This window comes from Parasteatoda tepidariorum, chromosome 2 (assembly GCF_982258835.1).
Source record: "Parasteatoda tepidariorum strain Cologne lab strain chromosome 2, Ptep-v5.0, whole genome shotgun sequence".
Lineage (NCBI taxonomy): Eukaryota > Metazoa > Arthropoda > Arachnida > Araneae > Theridiidae > Parasteatoda > Parasteatoda tepidariorum.
In genome coordinates this window covers 109,357,005-109,372,824 of record NC_141756.1, presented here as the reverse complement: position 1 = coordinate 109,372,824, position 15,820 = coordinate 109,357,005, and the positions used below count along the sequence as shown (strand labels likewise).

The 15,820-nt window shown below is 29.0% G+C and overlaps 1 protein-coding gene and 1 pseudogene across 2 annotated transcripts in view; both read right to left on the bottom strand.

The window, feature by feature from the left end:
- The window catches only part of LOC147816035 (voltage-dependent calcium channel subunit alpha-2/delta-3-like), a 59,036-nt pseudogene extending 44,896 nt beyond the window's left edge, over positions 1 to 14,140 (bottom strand). The window contains exon 1 of the transcript XR_015431215.1: positions 14,036 to 14,140. The product of XR_015431215.1 is annotated as a voltage-dependent calcium channel subunit alpha-2/delta-3-like (transcript). The remainder of the gene's footprint in view (positions 1 to 14,035) is intronic.
- LOC139427310 (ATP-binding cassette sub-family C member 8) overlaps positions 5,797 to 15,820 on the bottom strand; it is a 67,197-nt gene continuing 57,173 nt past the window's right edge. Inside the window, 4 exon segments of the mRNA XM_087156693.1 lie at positions 5,797 to 6,016; positions 14,036 to 14,309; positions 14,601 to 14,801; positions 14,804 to 14,906. Of these exon segments, the coding sequence (XP_087012819.1) occupies positions 14,200 to 14,309; positions 14,601 to 14,801; positions 14,804 to 14,906 (414 nt within the window). The 3' untranslated portion in view covers positions 5,797 to 6,016; positions 14,036 to 14,199.

Sequence of the window (15,820 nt, the reverse complement as noted above, 5' to 3'; positions counted from 1 at the left end):
TTTAATTAGTGTGCAGCATTCGACATTATTTGAAGTAAATGGAAAATATTAGCTGGAGGCAGATTAATAAATTGACATGAAGTGGTTGAAAGTTTTCTTCCTCTTTTTGAAACACATATGTTGGAGTTTTTATAGTAAATTTTGTTTATTGGCGGAAGTAACATTAAATCTACAGATTGTATTTAATTGTTCATTTACTAATAATTATAATACTTTTGTATATAATCCTGATTTTTAATTTTCACCGAATTAAATGATTATTCTGTTATGTTTTTAAATAAAGTAGTGATGAAAATGATTGATATTTTAAATCCATTTTTATATGGATTATTATATAATTGTAAAAAGAAACCCTTAAAGGAAATGGTGGTATTTTGTGGTGCCGAATTCATACATATTGTTAATTTTGGGACCATTTGAATGGTTTTTGGAGTTATTCCAAGAAAAGAAAAGGTTTTTATGCTGCATAAAAGAAAGAGAAATATTGAAATTATCGTAACGTCTTTTTGATAAACTCTTTGTTCCTTAAAATATGTGGAGGGGTAATTGCAGTGTAGCAAATATGACATCAATAGTTAATACTCAGGAGAGGGGTCAAAAGTTTGGGACACAGAATTGTTAATTTCACTTTTTGTGTAAATGTCTGGAGTTACACCGATGTTGAGTACTTGTAACTAATCACATGATTATGATTATATCTAATTACGTGGTTGTGCATGGCGTGTTAACGTAGCACCTTGTGGGCATGTTTTTATTATCATGTTGAATCAGATTTAGTAGGATATCTGCTAGCGATGTCACTTGTGTTTCGCACCATGCATACTGACCCATGGAGCACGTTACATCCAATTTTCAAATTTGTTCACATACCATCTTCCAGATAAGTTTTAATAAAATTGGCAGACTTGACAAATTTTAATGAAATTTGGCATAGGTTATAATAATACAAAAGAATGATATAACAGTTATAATACACAATCATGATTGCGTGCAACGTTTGTGGCGTAATTACCACTATAAAATCAACCATCGATATTGGCATGTTTTTATCACGTCTGGGTCACCATTGAAGGGATTTAATCTTAAGACTCTGTCAACCTTCATCTATCAAAAGGTACCTCTGGTGGAATCAAGTTAACATGTCTTATATACTAGTGAATTGGTATTTAATGTTTGTAGTGGTAGTTAAGCTACATTCACTATAAGTCATAAGATATGGAATAATGCTTACATAATTAAACAAGAAATTGATTAATAGGGGGGATATGGTCCTTATTGTACAGGCTAATAAAGTGATTTCATAGTAGAATTAAAATGGTTGAAGAATCTGTAGTACTTGAGCCCAATAGTTCATCAACACTGTTTTCAAGCTGTGAATGACGGTCGGAGGAAAGTTGCAAATTCCAAGAGCTTTAAGACCTCATTCATATAACCTACATGAATAAAAGTGCCTCGGTTGAATTCAAGTGGGCCATTTACATGATGTCAGCCTAGATCACGAAACCTCCGCTAAGTTGATGATTGATTTCTAAATTTTTTTAAAGCAGCTATCGGATTCCAACATATCTCTTAAAGAATGAAGAATTTAAACCAGGAACTCGCTATCTGCCAAGTAATATCCGAGAAAGTAATCAGGGAAGGCATTACGTTGAACTCCCGCTGATCACGAAATAGTGAACTTTAGAGTTGGGATTAGGTTTTGAATCCTTTTGTTTACTTTTCGAGAGTGCAGCAGAGAGTGTTTATTCTAATAGAAGACGATACGAATCCTTACAGAGTTCATCTGGTCTACGATTCTCTTAAAATTAAGCAAGAAACATTCACTGGATGAATTGTTCAGTCAGATCTCCAGACCTCAAACCTATGGAGCACATGCCTAGGACTTTCCAAAGGAGGAAATTAAACTCACATTTCCTCTCCGACAACTATTTAGGGCCTGAAAATTTCAAAGCTTATAACAATAATTATAATTATATTTACAATTGTGGTGACCAATTTTTATAGAAAGTTCTATACTGCTTATTTACATTTTTGGAGTTGCAATGTTAAACAATTTCTATCTCTAAGAGTGAGTCATATCGTATCTTCACATATTTTTTTCCCTTGTTCGATTCCCTTGTTCATACCTTTCGATTCAAGCCAGTGTTTTACACAATTATGCTTGTAGATTACAACTATTGAATAGATATTTTATTGCATTACATTAACCTAAGTTCATATCCAATTTTATTAACATCAGTTCAATAATTCGTAAGATAATCGACTAAATATTGAAATTATTTTAATCTATTGTATTTCAGCGAATGAAAATTTAGTTGCATACAATTATAAAACTAGTTGATCTTAAGAAAGTTCTATGTAAAACAACATTTTTATAAGAATTTATTATTTAATTTATAATGGTCGAATTTTTGTTAAAAAAATAGTATGGTACATGAATGTTTATATTATTTTAAACTACGTATATATAAACAACATTAAGTCTTTTAGTTGAGAATTATAAAGAAAACAATTTTAATATTTATCCATAATTGGAACTAACCCATAAGCATTAAAAAAAAGAAAGAAAAGAAAGAAACGCCGTTGTGGCAGATAACTTAAAAAAAGTTACTAGCCTACACTGGGCTGTGTGACTAGCTATATTGATGATGAAATGAGCATGTCAAATATAGTTGAAATCAGTTTTTATGGAACAAAGTGTTTAGCATACTTTGCAAATTAGCTATGGTGCATCTTTAAAGGATGTAAGGAAATTCATTGTCGATTTGAAATAATCGTAAAACCTATAGGAAGGCAATTTCGAAATATATTGTACTAAATATAAAAGAAAAATTATAGATCTATTTTATGTACCCTATTTTCTCATAAAAAATATATTTGATCAAAGAATTTCCAGTGCTATTAAGAAAAATTGATCGAATGTTTTTTGAAAAAATGAGAGAGTCACTGTAAAAAAACTTTAAAAAAAAAAATGATTGAAAAAGAAAAAACTGATTGAAAAATAACTGAGCTCTGAATTTAGAAAAAAATTCTAATAGTGCTTTACGAAGATAACTTTTAAAATAACTGTATAGAAAATAGAAACGATGAAAAATAATTTTTTTTCTCGCTTATTAAAGAAGGACCACCATCTTCTATCCCAAAATATGTAGAAGGGATGTGATTGACAAAAACACAAAAAAGAGGAACTTTATAACTGCAGCATTAAACGTGCAAAAGAAAAAAAAATGATATGAATTCAAAAGCCAATCTGATAATGATTACATTATTATCTATTCAAATAAATATAAATAAATGGTAATTATGTTTTTAAATAAAATCTTGATTAAAATAATTTTTTTTAATAATTTAGATAACTTTGTGTAATTATGCATAAGCACGATTTTATGTATCACATCATTTTAAAAAACATTTATTTAATGGTCAAAGGACCTTCATGGACTTTCTTATCAGTTCTTTGCTTTTCCGATGGTCTTTTATTAACATGACTGATCTGTAGACTGCGTTTTGCAGACTTCTGATCATCAGTGTTGATAGGACGAGAAAGTTCAATTCTCACACAATTTTTAAAGGCCTTAGATTAAGAATCGCGATGTTGGATTTTAAAATCGCTTGAAATAGAATCGCGATGTTGGATTTTAAAATCGCTTGAATAAGAATCGCGATGTTTGATTTTAAAATCGCGTGAATAAGAATCGCGATGTTCAATTTTAAAATAGCGTGAATAAGAATCACGATATTGAATTTTAAAATCACGTGAATAGGAATCACGATATTGGATTTTAAAAGCACGAAAATACAAATCGCGTAAATAAGAATCACGATGCATAATTTTTAGAGTCCGTGAATACTTACCGCAACGAGTAATGTTTAAACCGCGTATAAATTCGAATATCGGTGTTTGATATTACAACCGCATGATAACGAATCGCAATATTGAAATTTAAAAATATATATGAATACGAATCGCGACATCGGATTTTAAACTAGCGGGAATATGAATCGCGATATTGGGTTTTAAAAACGTTTAAATACAAATCGCGATATTGGGTTTTAAAAACGCTTAAATACAAATCGCGATATTGGGTTTTAAAAACGTTTAAATACAAATCGCGATATTGGGTTTTAAAAACGCTTAAATACAAATCGCGATATTGGGTTTTAAAAACGTTTAAATACAAATCGCGATATTGGGTTTTAAAAACGTTTAAATACAAATCGCGATATTGGGTTTTAAAAACGCTTAAATACAAATCGCGATATTGGGTTTTAAAAACGTTTAAATACAAATCGCGATATTGGGTTTTAAAAACGTTTAAATACAAATCGCGATATTGGGTTTTAAAAACGCTTAAATACAAATCGCGATATTGGGTTTTAAAAACGTTTAAATACAAATCGCGATATTGGGTTTTAAAAACGTTTAAATACAAATCGCGATATTGGGTTTTAAAAACGCTTAAATACAAATCGCGATATTGAATTTTTAAATTGCGTGAACGGGAATTGATTTTCAACAAAAGAAGAAAAAAATTTTCAACAAAATATCATTTACTGCACAAAAATTTTTTCCGCGCGGAAATTTATGAAAAAAGAGCGGAATATTTGGAAAAATCTGAAAAAAGCGGAAATCAGCGGATCCGCGGAAGAATCACATCCCTGAAATGGATCCAAAGTTATTAATAAACTCAGCTAGAAGTGACTGTGAAGGTTTTATTTTTTTATATATTTTTTGTTTTAAAATTAAGTCCATTAGGGAGCAAAAAGATAATAGGATTTTAATACCGAAAGAGAGGGATCATTAAATCTGTATCTCATAAAAATTGCTAACACTTGAACTTTTTTCATTCCTTTTTTTTAAAATTTTTGTTTTAACTCCGGATATTCATAGGATTTTTTTTTAAAGACACTACGTTCAAACCCATCAAAAATCACTTACAAAATGTGAGTTATGAATGATACAAGGTTGATTGAGCCTACAAAAGCACAATTGCTTTCTGAATTAAAGATTTTTATTGAACGTAGTCTTAATAAATGAATGACATTCAAGACGAAGGAAGATAAAATCATTATTAAAATTCAAATAGTGAAGAATAATGTAATAAAACAGAGTTTAATGGTTTCGCTTATCGATCTAAAAATTTGTGTGAAATCCCGTTAATTCTTATAGCCTGAAAAAAAGCGATATAAAAATTGCCCATTTTAACATTATTGTACAAACAAGGTGCTTGGTAACCACCACTCTTAATATATAGTTTTCGAATCATTGTCAAAAATGAAGTAATAAAAACCTTCAGGTTTTCAAAGTAATGTTTCTAATGCCAAGAAAACTGCTTACTTACTTTAGGTTTATTTTGCAAACGAAATTATTAAACCTTAAATTAAGTCAGCGAAAGCATTATTGACAGTGATCAGTGAGCGGATGGGTGACCTCTTTGATCAACCTGCGAAGGTACCGAGTGTGCGTAGTATCGATCCTTCATGCGCTGATCATCTGGGCAAGTTCATCGGATCATCTCTCAGCTGAGGATTAAAATTGTGATGGCAAGTCTTCGGATTATCCTCAGGGATGCTTCTGAGACCGTCGCCAGAGGTCCACTGGTGCAACTCTAATGCGACGCAAATAAAGTACTACTACTATGTGCTAAATTATGACTTAGTACTCAACAACGGACGATCGTCATACTCGCGCTATTATCAAACATTTGAAGAAATTTTATTTATCAGATACAAAGATACTGAAGAGTGGGAAATGAGAGAGTTCAGGAAAAATTGTGTCAGAGATAAAAAATTAGAACAATTTAGAAACTTGTTTTATTTTTCTTAAATTTTATAAGCAATCAATAAAATTTCAAATACCAAATTTAAAACTGTAATTGAATAAATTATTCAAGAATAAAAGTTTCGTATTAAACATGCAATAATGTTTTCACTTACATTAGTAATTTTTTGTAAACATGTTGCTTGTATACTGCCACCTATGGACTTTCCAAACCTCAAAGCCCAGTTGTTCACTCTGAAAAATAAATAAAAGCATTCATTATTATTTTTTTTGAATACACACTTACTTATAATTTTTGGAGCTTTATTATTATTGTTAGGAACACAAACTTCAGTCATCGAAAGTCATATTAACATCTGTCCATATTAACCTTAATCCTAAGTCCTATATTAAGTCCATATTATTCAGTCCATATTAACATCTATAAAGAATGTTTTATTCCCGTTTTTCAAAAAAATTACGACTGGATTACCATCTGTGGAATTTCGAAGATTATTTAAAGTTTTGACAAGTCAACAAAATGGAAAAGCGGTCCTCCCCGAAAATTATTACGCATCGAAAAATGGGCCAAGCTGTGGAAAAACAGTTCCAGTCGATGCTTAAAATTCGTTTTTACTTAGAATCAGCTTTCATTGACGCAAACAATTTAGCTTTACATATGTTTCTTTTCAATCGTTTTGTTGTTAAAATATTTCATATATATTCTTTTTCACACCAATATTACAAAGATTCTGCCCCATTTTAAAAATCGAAAGTTGAAATTAGATTAATTAAGCATTTTATATTTCTTGCAACCATGTATGAATGTTTGGAAAAGTGCTTAAAACTAGATAATAATTTTTAATGGTAATAAAAAATTTCAATATGCGAATTCATTCGTAAGTATAGTAAGCTTAGAGTTATATTCTTAGTAAATACAGGGTGTTCCGTTATGTCTGCCCTTAATATACATTTTCAGTAGTTTTATAAGAAAATATTTAAAAAAAAATGTACATTAGATGGGAGGCATAAATTAATACTGTAAGTGAAGAAAACAAAAACAAGAACGCTTTCAAACTCTGACCAATCATTATTGAGCCAGGAAAGATCACAGGCATGTTCAAAACAATCAAAAGCCTGATTATTTGTTTAGTGAGACTTGAAGGCATTCACTTTTCTCGAAAAACCGTCTTTAAACTTCATCATCAAATAAACTGATTTGAGATGATTTTAATCCCTTCTTTGCTTTTGTTGACGACACATGCAATTGGTCAGTGATTAAAAATGTTTTTGATTTTTCTCTCTTAAATATTATTTTGTGATCTTTTTATGAAATGCACAATTTTTTTACTTGATATTTTTAAAAGGATTTAAAAAATACACATTACGGGTGCTCATAGCGGAACACCATGTATTGACAATGTTAGAGGTGTAAGATTAAACTGTTGAATATAAAATATTCGAGTTGATAATGATGTTGATGTTATAAGTTTGTGTTCGTTAATTGATGTCCTCTTTTTAATCACCAAAGAACACAAAAAACTGTTCTTGCAAGATTTATTATACGTAATAAAATTCGTTTAGTGAAGGAACGTTTATGATTTATTCATGTGCAATATCCATAATGGTTTTCGTGTAGTTATGCTTAAATTTCTATAAATCATGTTTAAGTTGAATGACACTATGTAATTTAATTTAGAAAATCAAAACGATGTTCTAAAATAAGTCTAAAAAAATAAATAAATAAGAAGTCACTAAAGTACATTTGAGGTCGAGAGACCCATGTTTATCGAAAGAGACCTAAAAGGATTTTTCCAAGCATGACCACTTTTCAAATTCCAGTTTAAGGGAATAGCCTGTTTTACTTCTCCCGATAAACATTTTTTGAAAGTCTTGTAATAGGTAAATAATTTGCAAAACATTGATTTAACTTAATAAGAGTTAAGGTACAAATTCAGTAAATTTCATTAAAAAAAATGTCTATTTGTTAAAAAAGTTAACATTTATTGGTTTTGTTAAAATTACATTCGTTTTTTCATCAGGCATTTCGCGCTTAAGAGGACACCAATCTAAGGGAGAAATTTTTCATTGCAAATTCTCTTTCATCTCCATTACAAGTTTAAAATTTAAAAGAAAAAAAAGGGAGTTCAAGCAAACTTAGAGTAAGCCATGAAATGTCAATTGTTGATAAAAGAAGAAAAAAAATTAAAAATATCAAAAAGCAAACAAATTATTGGAACTTCTCCATTGCGTAATTCTAAGTTTATCTTCTCATAATTTAATTTCATTTTGATAATTTAAAAACTTCTTTTCAGTATTAGAAACTTAATGGTTTGCTCTAGGTCTGACTAAACTCACTTTTTCTATACGCTTTTCTAAATTTTGAATTAGTTCTATGCTTTTTCTAAATTTTAAATTAGTTATAGAGATGAAAGAAAACTTGTGACGAAACGTTTCGTTCGTGGTAAGGCGAACTCTGAAGATTGTCAAAAAGAATTATTGTCTCTCAGATTATGATGAATATCCAATAGTAAAGGTTTGCTGTTTTAACGCGGATAACGTTTCGAAAACAGCGAAACTCAATTTTAATTTTTCGAATAATTTAATTTACTATAAAAGGTGATAGATAAAAAATATGAAATGCGGATGTTGGCCAATTTTACTCGAATGCATTTTTTAAATTTTTTTAAAGAATTAATCGTTTAAAAAAACTGACTTGCTTCCTACCATAGCTTTTCAGATTAAAACTGCATTAAAATGTGTGGGTAAAACAGTTCTCACAAATCAAAAGGAAATATCTATTATTTGGCTATTAATCAAAAATCGTGTCAAGGCGTAAAATGATATTCAAATTAAAATGTTTTAGAGAAGGGAAAAAAAAATAACGGATAATCTTGAGCGCCAATATATTATGATTAAAAAAAAGAGGATTAGAAGATAAAATTATAATTTAAGTGTTAATAGGCTAGTAGGTATGAAATGCCTATTAATGGGAAGACATTTATAAGTTACTGTTACATTAACTGTTCTAAATTATATCAGTAGCAGGATTAACCACAAAATATTGCGATAAATTTGGATTCACAATATAATTCGGAATCGCAACGGATAATTATGAACGCCAACATTTATGTTTAAAAAATAAAAGGGATTACAAAATTAAATTCTAATTTGAGTGTTAAACAATATTAATAGGTTAGGAAATATGAAATGCCTATTAATGACAAGACATTTATAAGTTACTGTTATATTGACTATTCTAAATTGTTTCAGTAACAGGACTGACTGCAAAACACTACCATAAATTCGGTTTCACAATATCCTTTGGATTCGCAACGGATAATTTTAAACGCCAAAATACAATGGATAAAAAAATTAAAGGGATTAGAAGGTTAAATTTTAATTTAAGAGTTAAGCAATATTAATAGGTTAGGAAATGTGAAATGCCTATTAATGGCGAGGCATTTATAACTTACTGTTATATTGACTATTCTAAATTATGTCAGTAGCAGGACTGACTGCAAAACGCTGCCATAAATTCGGTTTCACAATATCCTTTGGATTCGCAACGGATAATTTTAAACGCCAAAATACAATGGATAAAAAAATTAAAGGGATTAGAAGGTTAAATTTTAATTTAAGAGTTAAGCAATATTAATAGGTTAGGAAATGTGAAATGCCTATTAATGGCGAGGCATTTATAACTTACTGTTATATTGAGTATTCTAAATTATGTCAGTAGCAGGATTAACTGCAAAACGCTGCCATAAATTCGGTTTCACAATATCCTTTGGATTCACAACGGATAATTTTAAACGCCAACATATTATGGATAAAAAAATTAAAGGGATTAGAAGATTAAATTTTAATTTAAGAGTTAAGCAATATTAATAGGTTAGGAAATGTGAAATGCCTATTAATGGCGAGGCATTTATAACTTACTGTTATATTGAGTATTCTAAATTATGTCAGTAGCAGGACTAACTGCAAAACGCTGCCATAAATTCGGTTTCACAATATCCTTTGGATTCGCAACGGATAATTTTAAACGCCAACATATTATGGATAAAAAAATTAAAGGGACTTGAAGATTAAATTTTAATTTAAGAGTTAAGCAATATTAATAGGTTAGGAAATATGAAATGCCAATTAATGGCGAGGCATTTATAAGTTACTGTTATATTGAGTATTCTAAATTATTTCAGTAGCAGAATTAACTGCAATACATCGATAAATTCGGATTCCCAATATCCTTTTAGAACAATCAAAAGTATCATTTTTATTTTTTTATTATTTTTTTTTGCAGTGATACAGTCTCAATAAAGACATAAAGTAATCAAGGCAGAACTATTAAGAAAACTTTAAGTTCTTTGCCACTTTAGCTAATGAAAAGTTGCAGTAATAACAGCCTGCCATTCTGATTTTCTAGCAGAAAACCTCACAAGACAAAATGGCGGGAAAAAATGTCAAATGCAGTTGACTTCTAAAATAATTAGTAGCCATTCGCCCCTCTATAACGTAGCCCTGATGAGCTTTTCTTGAAAATCACTCAACCCAAAAACTGTTTCGGAACCCGCATTTTCACATTACTCTTTTTGAGGAAAAAAAAAAGAAGATTTTTTTGTTGCTGTGTCTGTTTTTGCTTGATGATATTTCATTCGGTTTCTCTGATTCTAAGAAGAAAAACGAATGCTACGAATCTGAAGATACAGGAAAAATATCGAGTTCACGTTAGATATTGTTTTCTTTATGTATTTTTTTCTTTTCGTCTTTTTAAGTTCTGAAATTGGAGTTTTATCAATGCACATACATTTATATATTTCCAAAAAAAAATTTATCAGTATAATTGTTTCGAAAAATATGGAAAAGTTGTGTGTGTGACAAAATTACTAAGAAAACAGGGACAACAATTTAAAAAAAATGAAGGAATAATTAAAATTTAAAATAAAGGCAGAAAACACAACAACGAAGAGATATAATCTTGTTGTCAGCTCATACGATACGATTATATTCGCGAAAAAGTGCTTTCTAATATTGTATTAATACAGCCATAGCAAAATTTATCAAAACAATTGTGGGAGAAGCACCAAAAAAAAAAAGAAGAAAAAAAGAAACCGATTTGAAACTAAAAAAAAAAAAAAAATCAAGCAAAAAACACAAAATAAAACAAGTTCAACAAAATGCAAAATAAAATGCAAATAATTAATTAATTGTAATGTTATTACTGATATTTTTCAAAAATGATTTTAAAACATTCTCGTAACTAATTGCCGTCGAACTTTTCAACCTCTGAAATTTAAATTTTTGTGGCTATGTTTAAATGTTTTTTTTTTTTAACCCATTGACGACTCTGCACTTAAAAAGCCGTATTTTAACCTGCAGTTTTCTCCACGTAGCAAAACCGGTTTTTCCATGCAGTTTCATAGGGGAATAGGGAGAAGCATTCTTCCAATTTTGCCCATTTGCTAAGCCGTCAGTGGGTTAAAAGGTATTCATTTTCATTAGAGGCAAAATGTCCGAAGGCAAAATTTCTGGGGCTCGAAGCGAATTGTTTCTAAATCGATAAGTACGTCTACTTTTCTTCTTCTTCCTTTTTTAAAAAAAAATGTAAAATTTACGAATGAAGAATCACTTCGAGGAAAATCGTAATGTCATAATACGAAAGTCTGTGAATTGAATTCAATGGGATATTTTGAAAAAATTTGCTTTGTTGCCTGAAAAAAGAAGTAAATAATCAAGCTCAAAATAAAATTTTATGATTCAATAGCGAATACTTACATTTTACTACCTAAATACCAACTAAATTATTCGTTATAAGATTTAAGTGAACCTACAAAAATTGCTGGTATTAAGTTTTCTGAGAAGTTTGTGCCAGAAATTTTCCTTCTCCCATGGTATTATCATTAACATATTTAAAAAACTCACTCGTGGTACAAACTAAAAGATGTGACAGAAAATCAGGTATTTTAAAAATGCCATTAAGAGTGAATGATCAGCTTTAATAACGCAAAATTACGCAGTAAACATAAAAAAAAAATATTTTCAAACTTGAAAACTAAAGGGAAAATCTTTATTTTTCAGAAATAAAAATGCTCAGCATCCTTTGGTAACACATATGACAAGTCTTCTGCAACTATTATCTATTGCAGCATCTCCACCGTAACCGAGGCAGTTTTTGTAAAATGCCTTTACTTCATAAGCATATTGCGCTCCTTTCCACTGCTCCATTATAACTTAAAATGCTTTAAAGTTTTCTGAAATAGGGAGCGCAGTGGTTTGAGCTCGAAAAATTCTGGCCAAAACTACAAATCATTAATGTTAAGTCATTAAAAGAAGGAAGAAAAATATAAAATAATTCGATAACACAATATTCTAATTATTATTGTACTATCAATACAAAATGGTTAATAGTTTTCTGTTGTTGTTTCTAATGCCACTTGCCACACGGTCAAGCCTGCTTGGTGAAACCGAGCAAATTTAAGGCTGAGTTCAGTTCATTGAACGTGTTCAAAGAATTTGACTTATGAGCAAGTATCTACAATAATTTTTAAGATAAAGATTTTTTTTTTTTTGAAAAAAGAAAGAGAATCGTGAATGAGATGTACTAACCAAGGGATTTCTAAACTTTTCCAAGCAAATTATCTGCTGTATAATTTTAATTAGATTCTTGTGTGCAAGATTGAAAAATACAAACATAGTTAATACAACTCATTTTTAGAATTCATTCTTCTCTAATTTGAATTAATATGAGGTATTCATTATAATTTATAAATATAAGATAAAATATAAATAAAGCGAAATTACAATGCTGCTCATAGCAGTTCTTCAAACCGCAAAATAAACAAGATTTCGTTTTTTTTCTCGATTTTTTTAATTCTCGAACGAGAAGAATAGCAAATGCTGAAAACCCAGTTTTGCATAGAACACTCATAGCTTTTCTTTTACTTAGGGGAGGATACTTATATAATATATTACATTATTTAAAACTCTTTCAACTCTACCTTGAAACTTTTTTTTAAATTAACAACAAACTACTAGTAAAGCAATTTAAAGTCACCACTCTTCCATGGAGCTCCATGCACTCTTCTAACCTCACGCGGTGTACAGTTTGAGAATCATTTATATAAAACATTTATAAAAAAATATTTATTATTGGTCAAAATATCAAACACATGTTAATAGATAATTTATTATGCTTTATCATTTCATCTCATCATTCAATAACAAATTAATTATAATTCCTGCTACACTATTTCAGAGAAAAAGCTTTTAAGATTACTGACTAGAAGTAAAATATATTTTTAGAGATTACTTATTTTCAGATAATAATACTTCATATCTCAATTATTACTCAGGTTAGAAAGAGCAAAGCAGAAAATAGAATCATCAATGATCAGTTTTGTCTAATCAATCCTTAAATAAAAAGATTTTAACTTTTTCTCTTCATCTCAATAGTAATTGATCCCAGTTTGAAAATGTTATTTGTTCTATATCTATATATACATATATATTTTAAATTTAAATGAAACAATTTTACACAAAGTAATTTTTATTATAAAATACTGTTTATGAACACACTACGGTAGTTTCCATTGGTCTTTTCTCTCAAATATAATTAATAAATGAAAATTCTCTTAGATGATGGTTTTGAGATAATTTTAATTATTATTCTCGTTTTTTAGCTTTAATAGTAATTGGTTGTAATTAGAAATTTTTCTTTTTGCTTTATATTTTTTCTTCTAACATTTATTTGAATTATCTTACATGAATTTGATTTTATACATATAAAAAAAATGGTTTATTAACAGATTAAGGTAGGTACCATTGATATTTTTTATTCAAACAAAAGTATTAGATCAAAATTCTTACATGCCTGAAGTACCTTGATCCAGAATACATATATTTTTAATTGCTATAAAAAAAATTTAAAAGTGATAATTGCCTGAAAAATTACCACAAAATAAACAAATTAAAAGAAAAATTAACATTGACAAAATGTAATGATAAAAAGTACGAATTTTGGCAATGAAAGAGATTTTTTTATAGTAACTTCTTCACTGATTTGTACCTGAGATTCTTTTATGCCTGAATTAGATTGATAGAAAAATCTTTTTCTTCAGAAATTGATTTATAAAAAAAAAATTATAATGACAATCGTCTTGAAAAAATTATCATAAAACTACCAAATAAAAAAATATATATATAAAATAATTATTTTCTAAAGTCAAATTTATTATTATTTTTCTTTTAGAAACTTTTATCACTAATTTGTACCTGAGATTCTCCCATGCTTTTTGCTTCCTCCAGATCTATTTCATCCTCTTTGTAAGTAGAAGATTCAGACCAAGCAGACAGCCAAAAATCAGTGCCTATTTTCATGGCTTGGGTAGCTATACTGAGAAATATCACAAACAATGCCAAAGGTAGAGTACATGCATTCATATACATAAGATAAACTTTCTTTGAAATTTTGCCTCTCTCTCTTTCTTCCTCTTTAATGAGTTTTCCATCGGGTAACTGCACTTGCTCACATTGGTAATTTTATCCACTTTAAAAAAATGATAAAATTCTATTATCAATAAATAATTTCAACATTACATTTAGACAAGTATACATTTGCTAATAAATAAAAGACAAAATTAAATGAAAGTCAGGGTGCGTAGCCAAATTATTCAACAAAAATAAGCACCTTTTAAGCACTTTTCAAGCAATGAAATAATATACAAAGATGCTTCACACTAAAGTACATTTAAAAAAAATGCTAGTTACATCTTTAAACAATAAAACAATATAATTATTTTAGAAATCTCCATTACACGTATTAATCTAAACCACATACCTTCAGTATTATCTTCCTCCTCTTCTTCTTCAATGAGATCATCAGTTCTAGTTGATATCCTGGAATTCAACCTTGATGGAGGGCACTTCCACGACCTTCTAACTACACTTGCAGAGCTTGCACTCGACCTAGACCTCAAACTCTCGACAGACTTCATGCGATTCAGGAGCTTGTGACCAGTATCAGGATTGTCTGGATCAGAAGAGGATCATCATGGTCACCCCAATCGTGGCAAGGCAAGGGACTGGAAGGATTGTGAGACATTTGCTGACTAAGTGAAACCATTCTGGCTCTTGGCTTAATATCCTGAAATATATACATATTTAAAAACTTTTCGGTTATTTAAAGGAGTCTAAAATAATTAGTATGACGTAGTTATTAAGGTGCGAAAAACCAATCTTGGCATATAATACATTTTTCAGACAGCATAAAAGGGAAAAAAATCAGACAATGCACATGGTGAAAAAGTTAAAAGAATGCAAAACCCCCTATCCCCCCCAAAAAGAGAATAGTTGGATAATAAGAATAGATAATAAGGTAAAAAAACTAAAAAAAATTTCATTCAGAATCATAACTTCATTCTTTTTCATTAATTTAAAAATTGCAAGTTTTATTACACAAAAGTTGTATGAATAAACTTAAAATATAATGAAATTTAAGAGTTTGGGATATTAGTAATGTAAATTTTAAAATAGAGATGCATAACATACATGCTTTTTAACTTTTTTGTTCACCGAGGAAAAATTTCAAAACATTTATTTTCCTGTACACAACTACTTTCTTAATTTTTAAATAAATCTAAATCTTTGAGTTAAATTTGTTTTATACTTGTTTCAATTATATACTTGTTTCAATTACAGAAAGTTAAAAAAAAATATTGTGGTGTCAAAAGATTTAATACACATTTTAACCTTATATTTCATTGTTTTCTTCTCAATTTATTAAAATAGTGTGAAAAACAGTTTTAAATTTTTCATATTAGTTACACAGGTTTTCAATTTATTTTTAGTTGCAAAGGAGATGCTCCATTGCCTAATTGAGAACCCCAGGTTGTGCACCTCTTTGATAAAACTGATTTAAACCCAAACATAAAAACAAATAAGTTGCATATTAATTTTTAATTTATAGAAGCTCTAAAATACTTAATACTTCCAGATAATATCCAAATAAAACCATGAAATTGTTTTGGAATGTTTAAAAATATTAATTACTGCTTTACC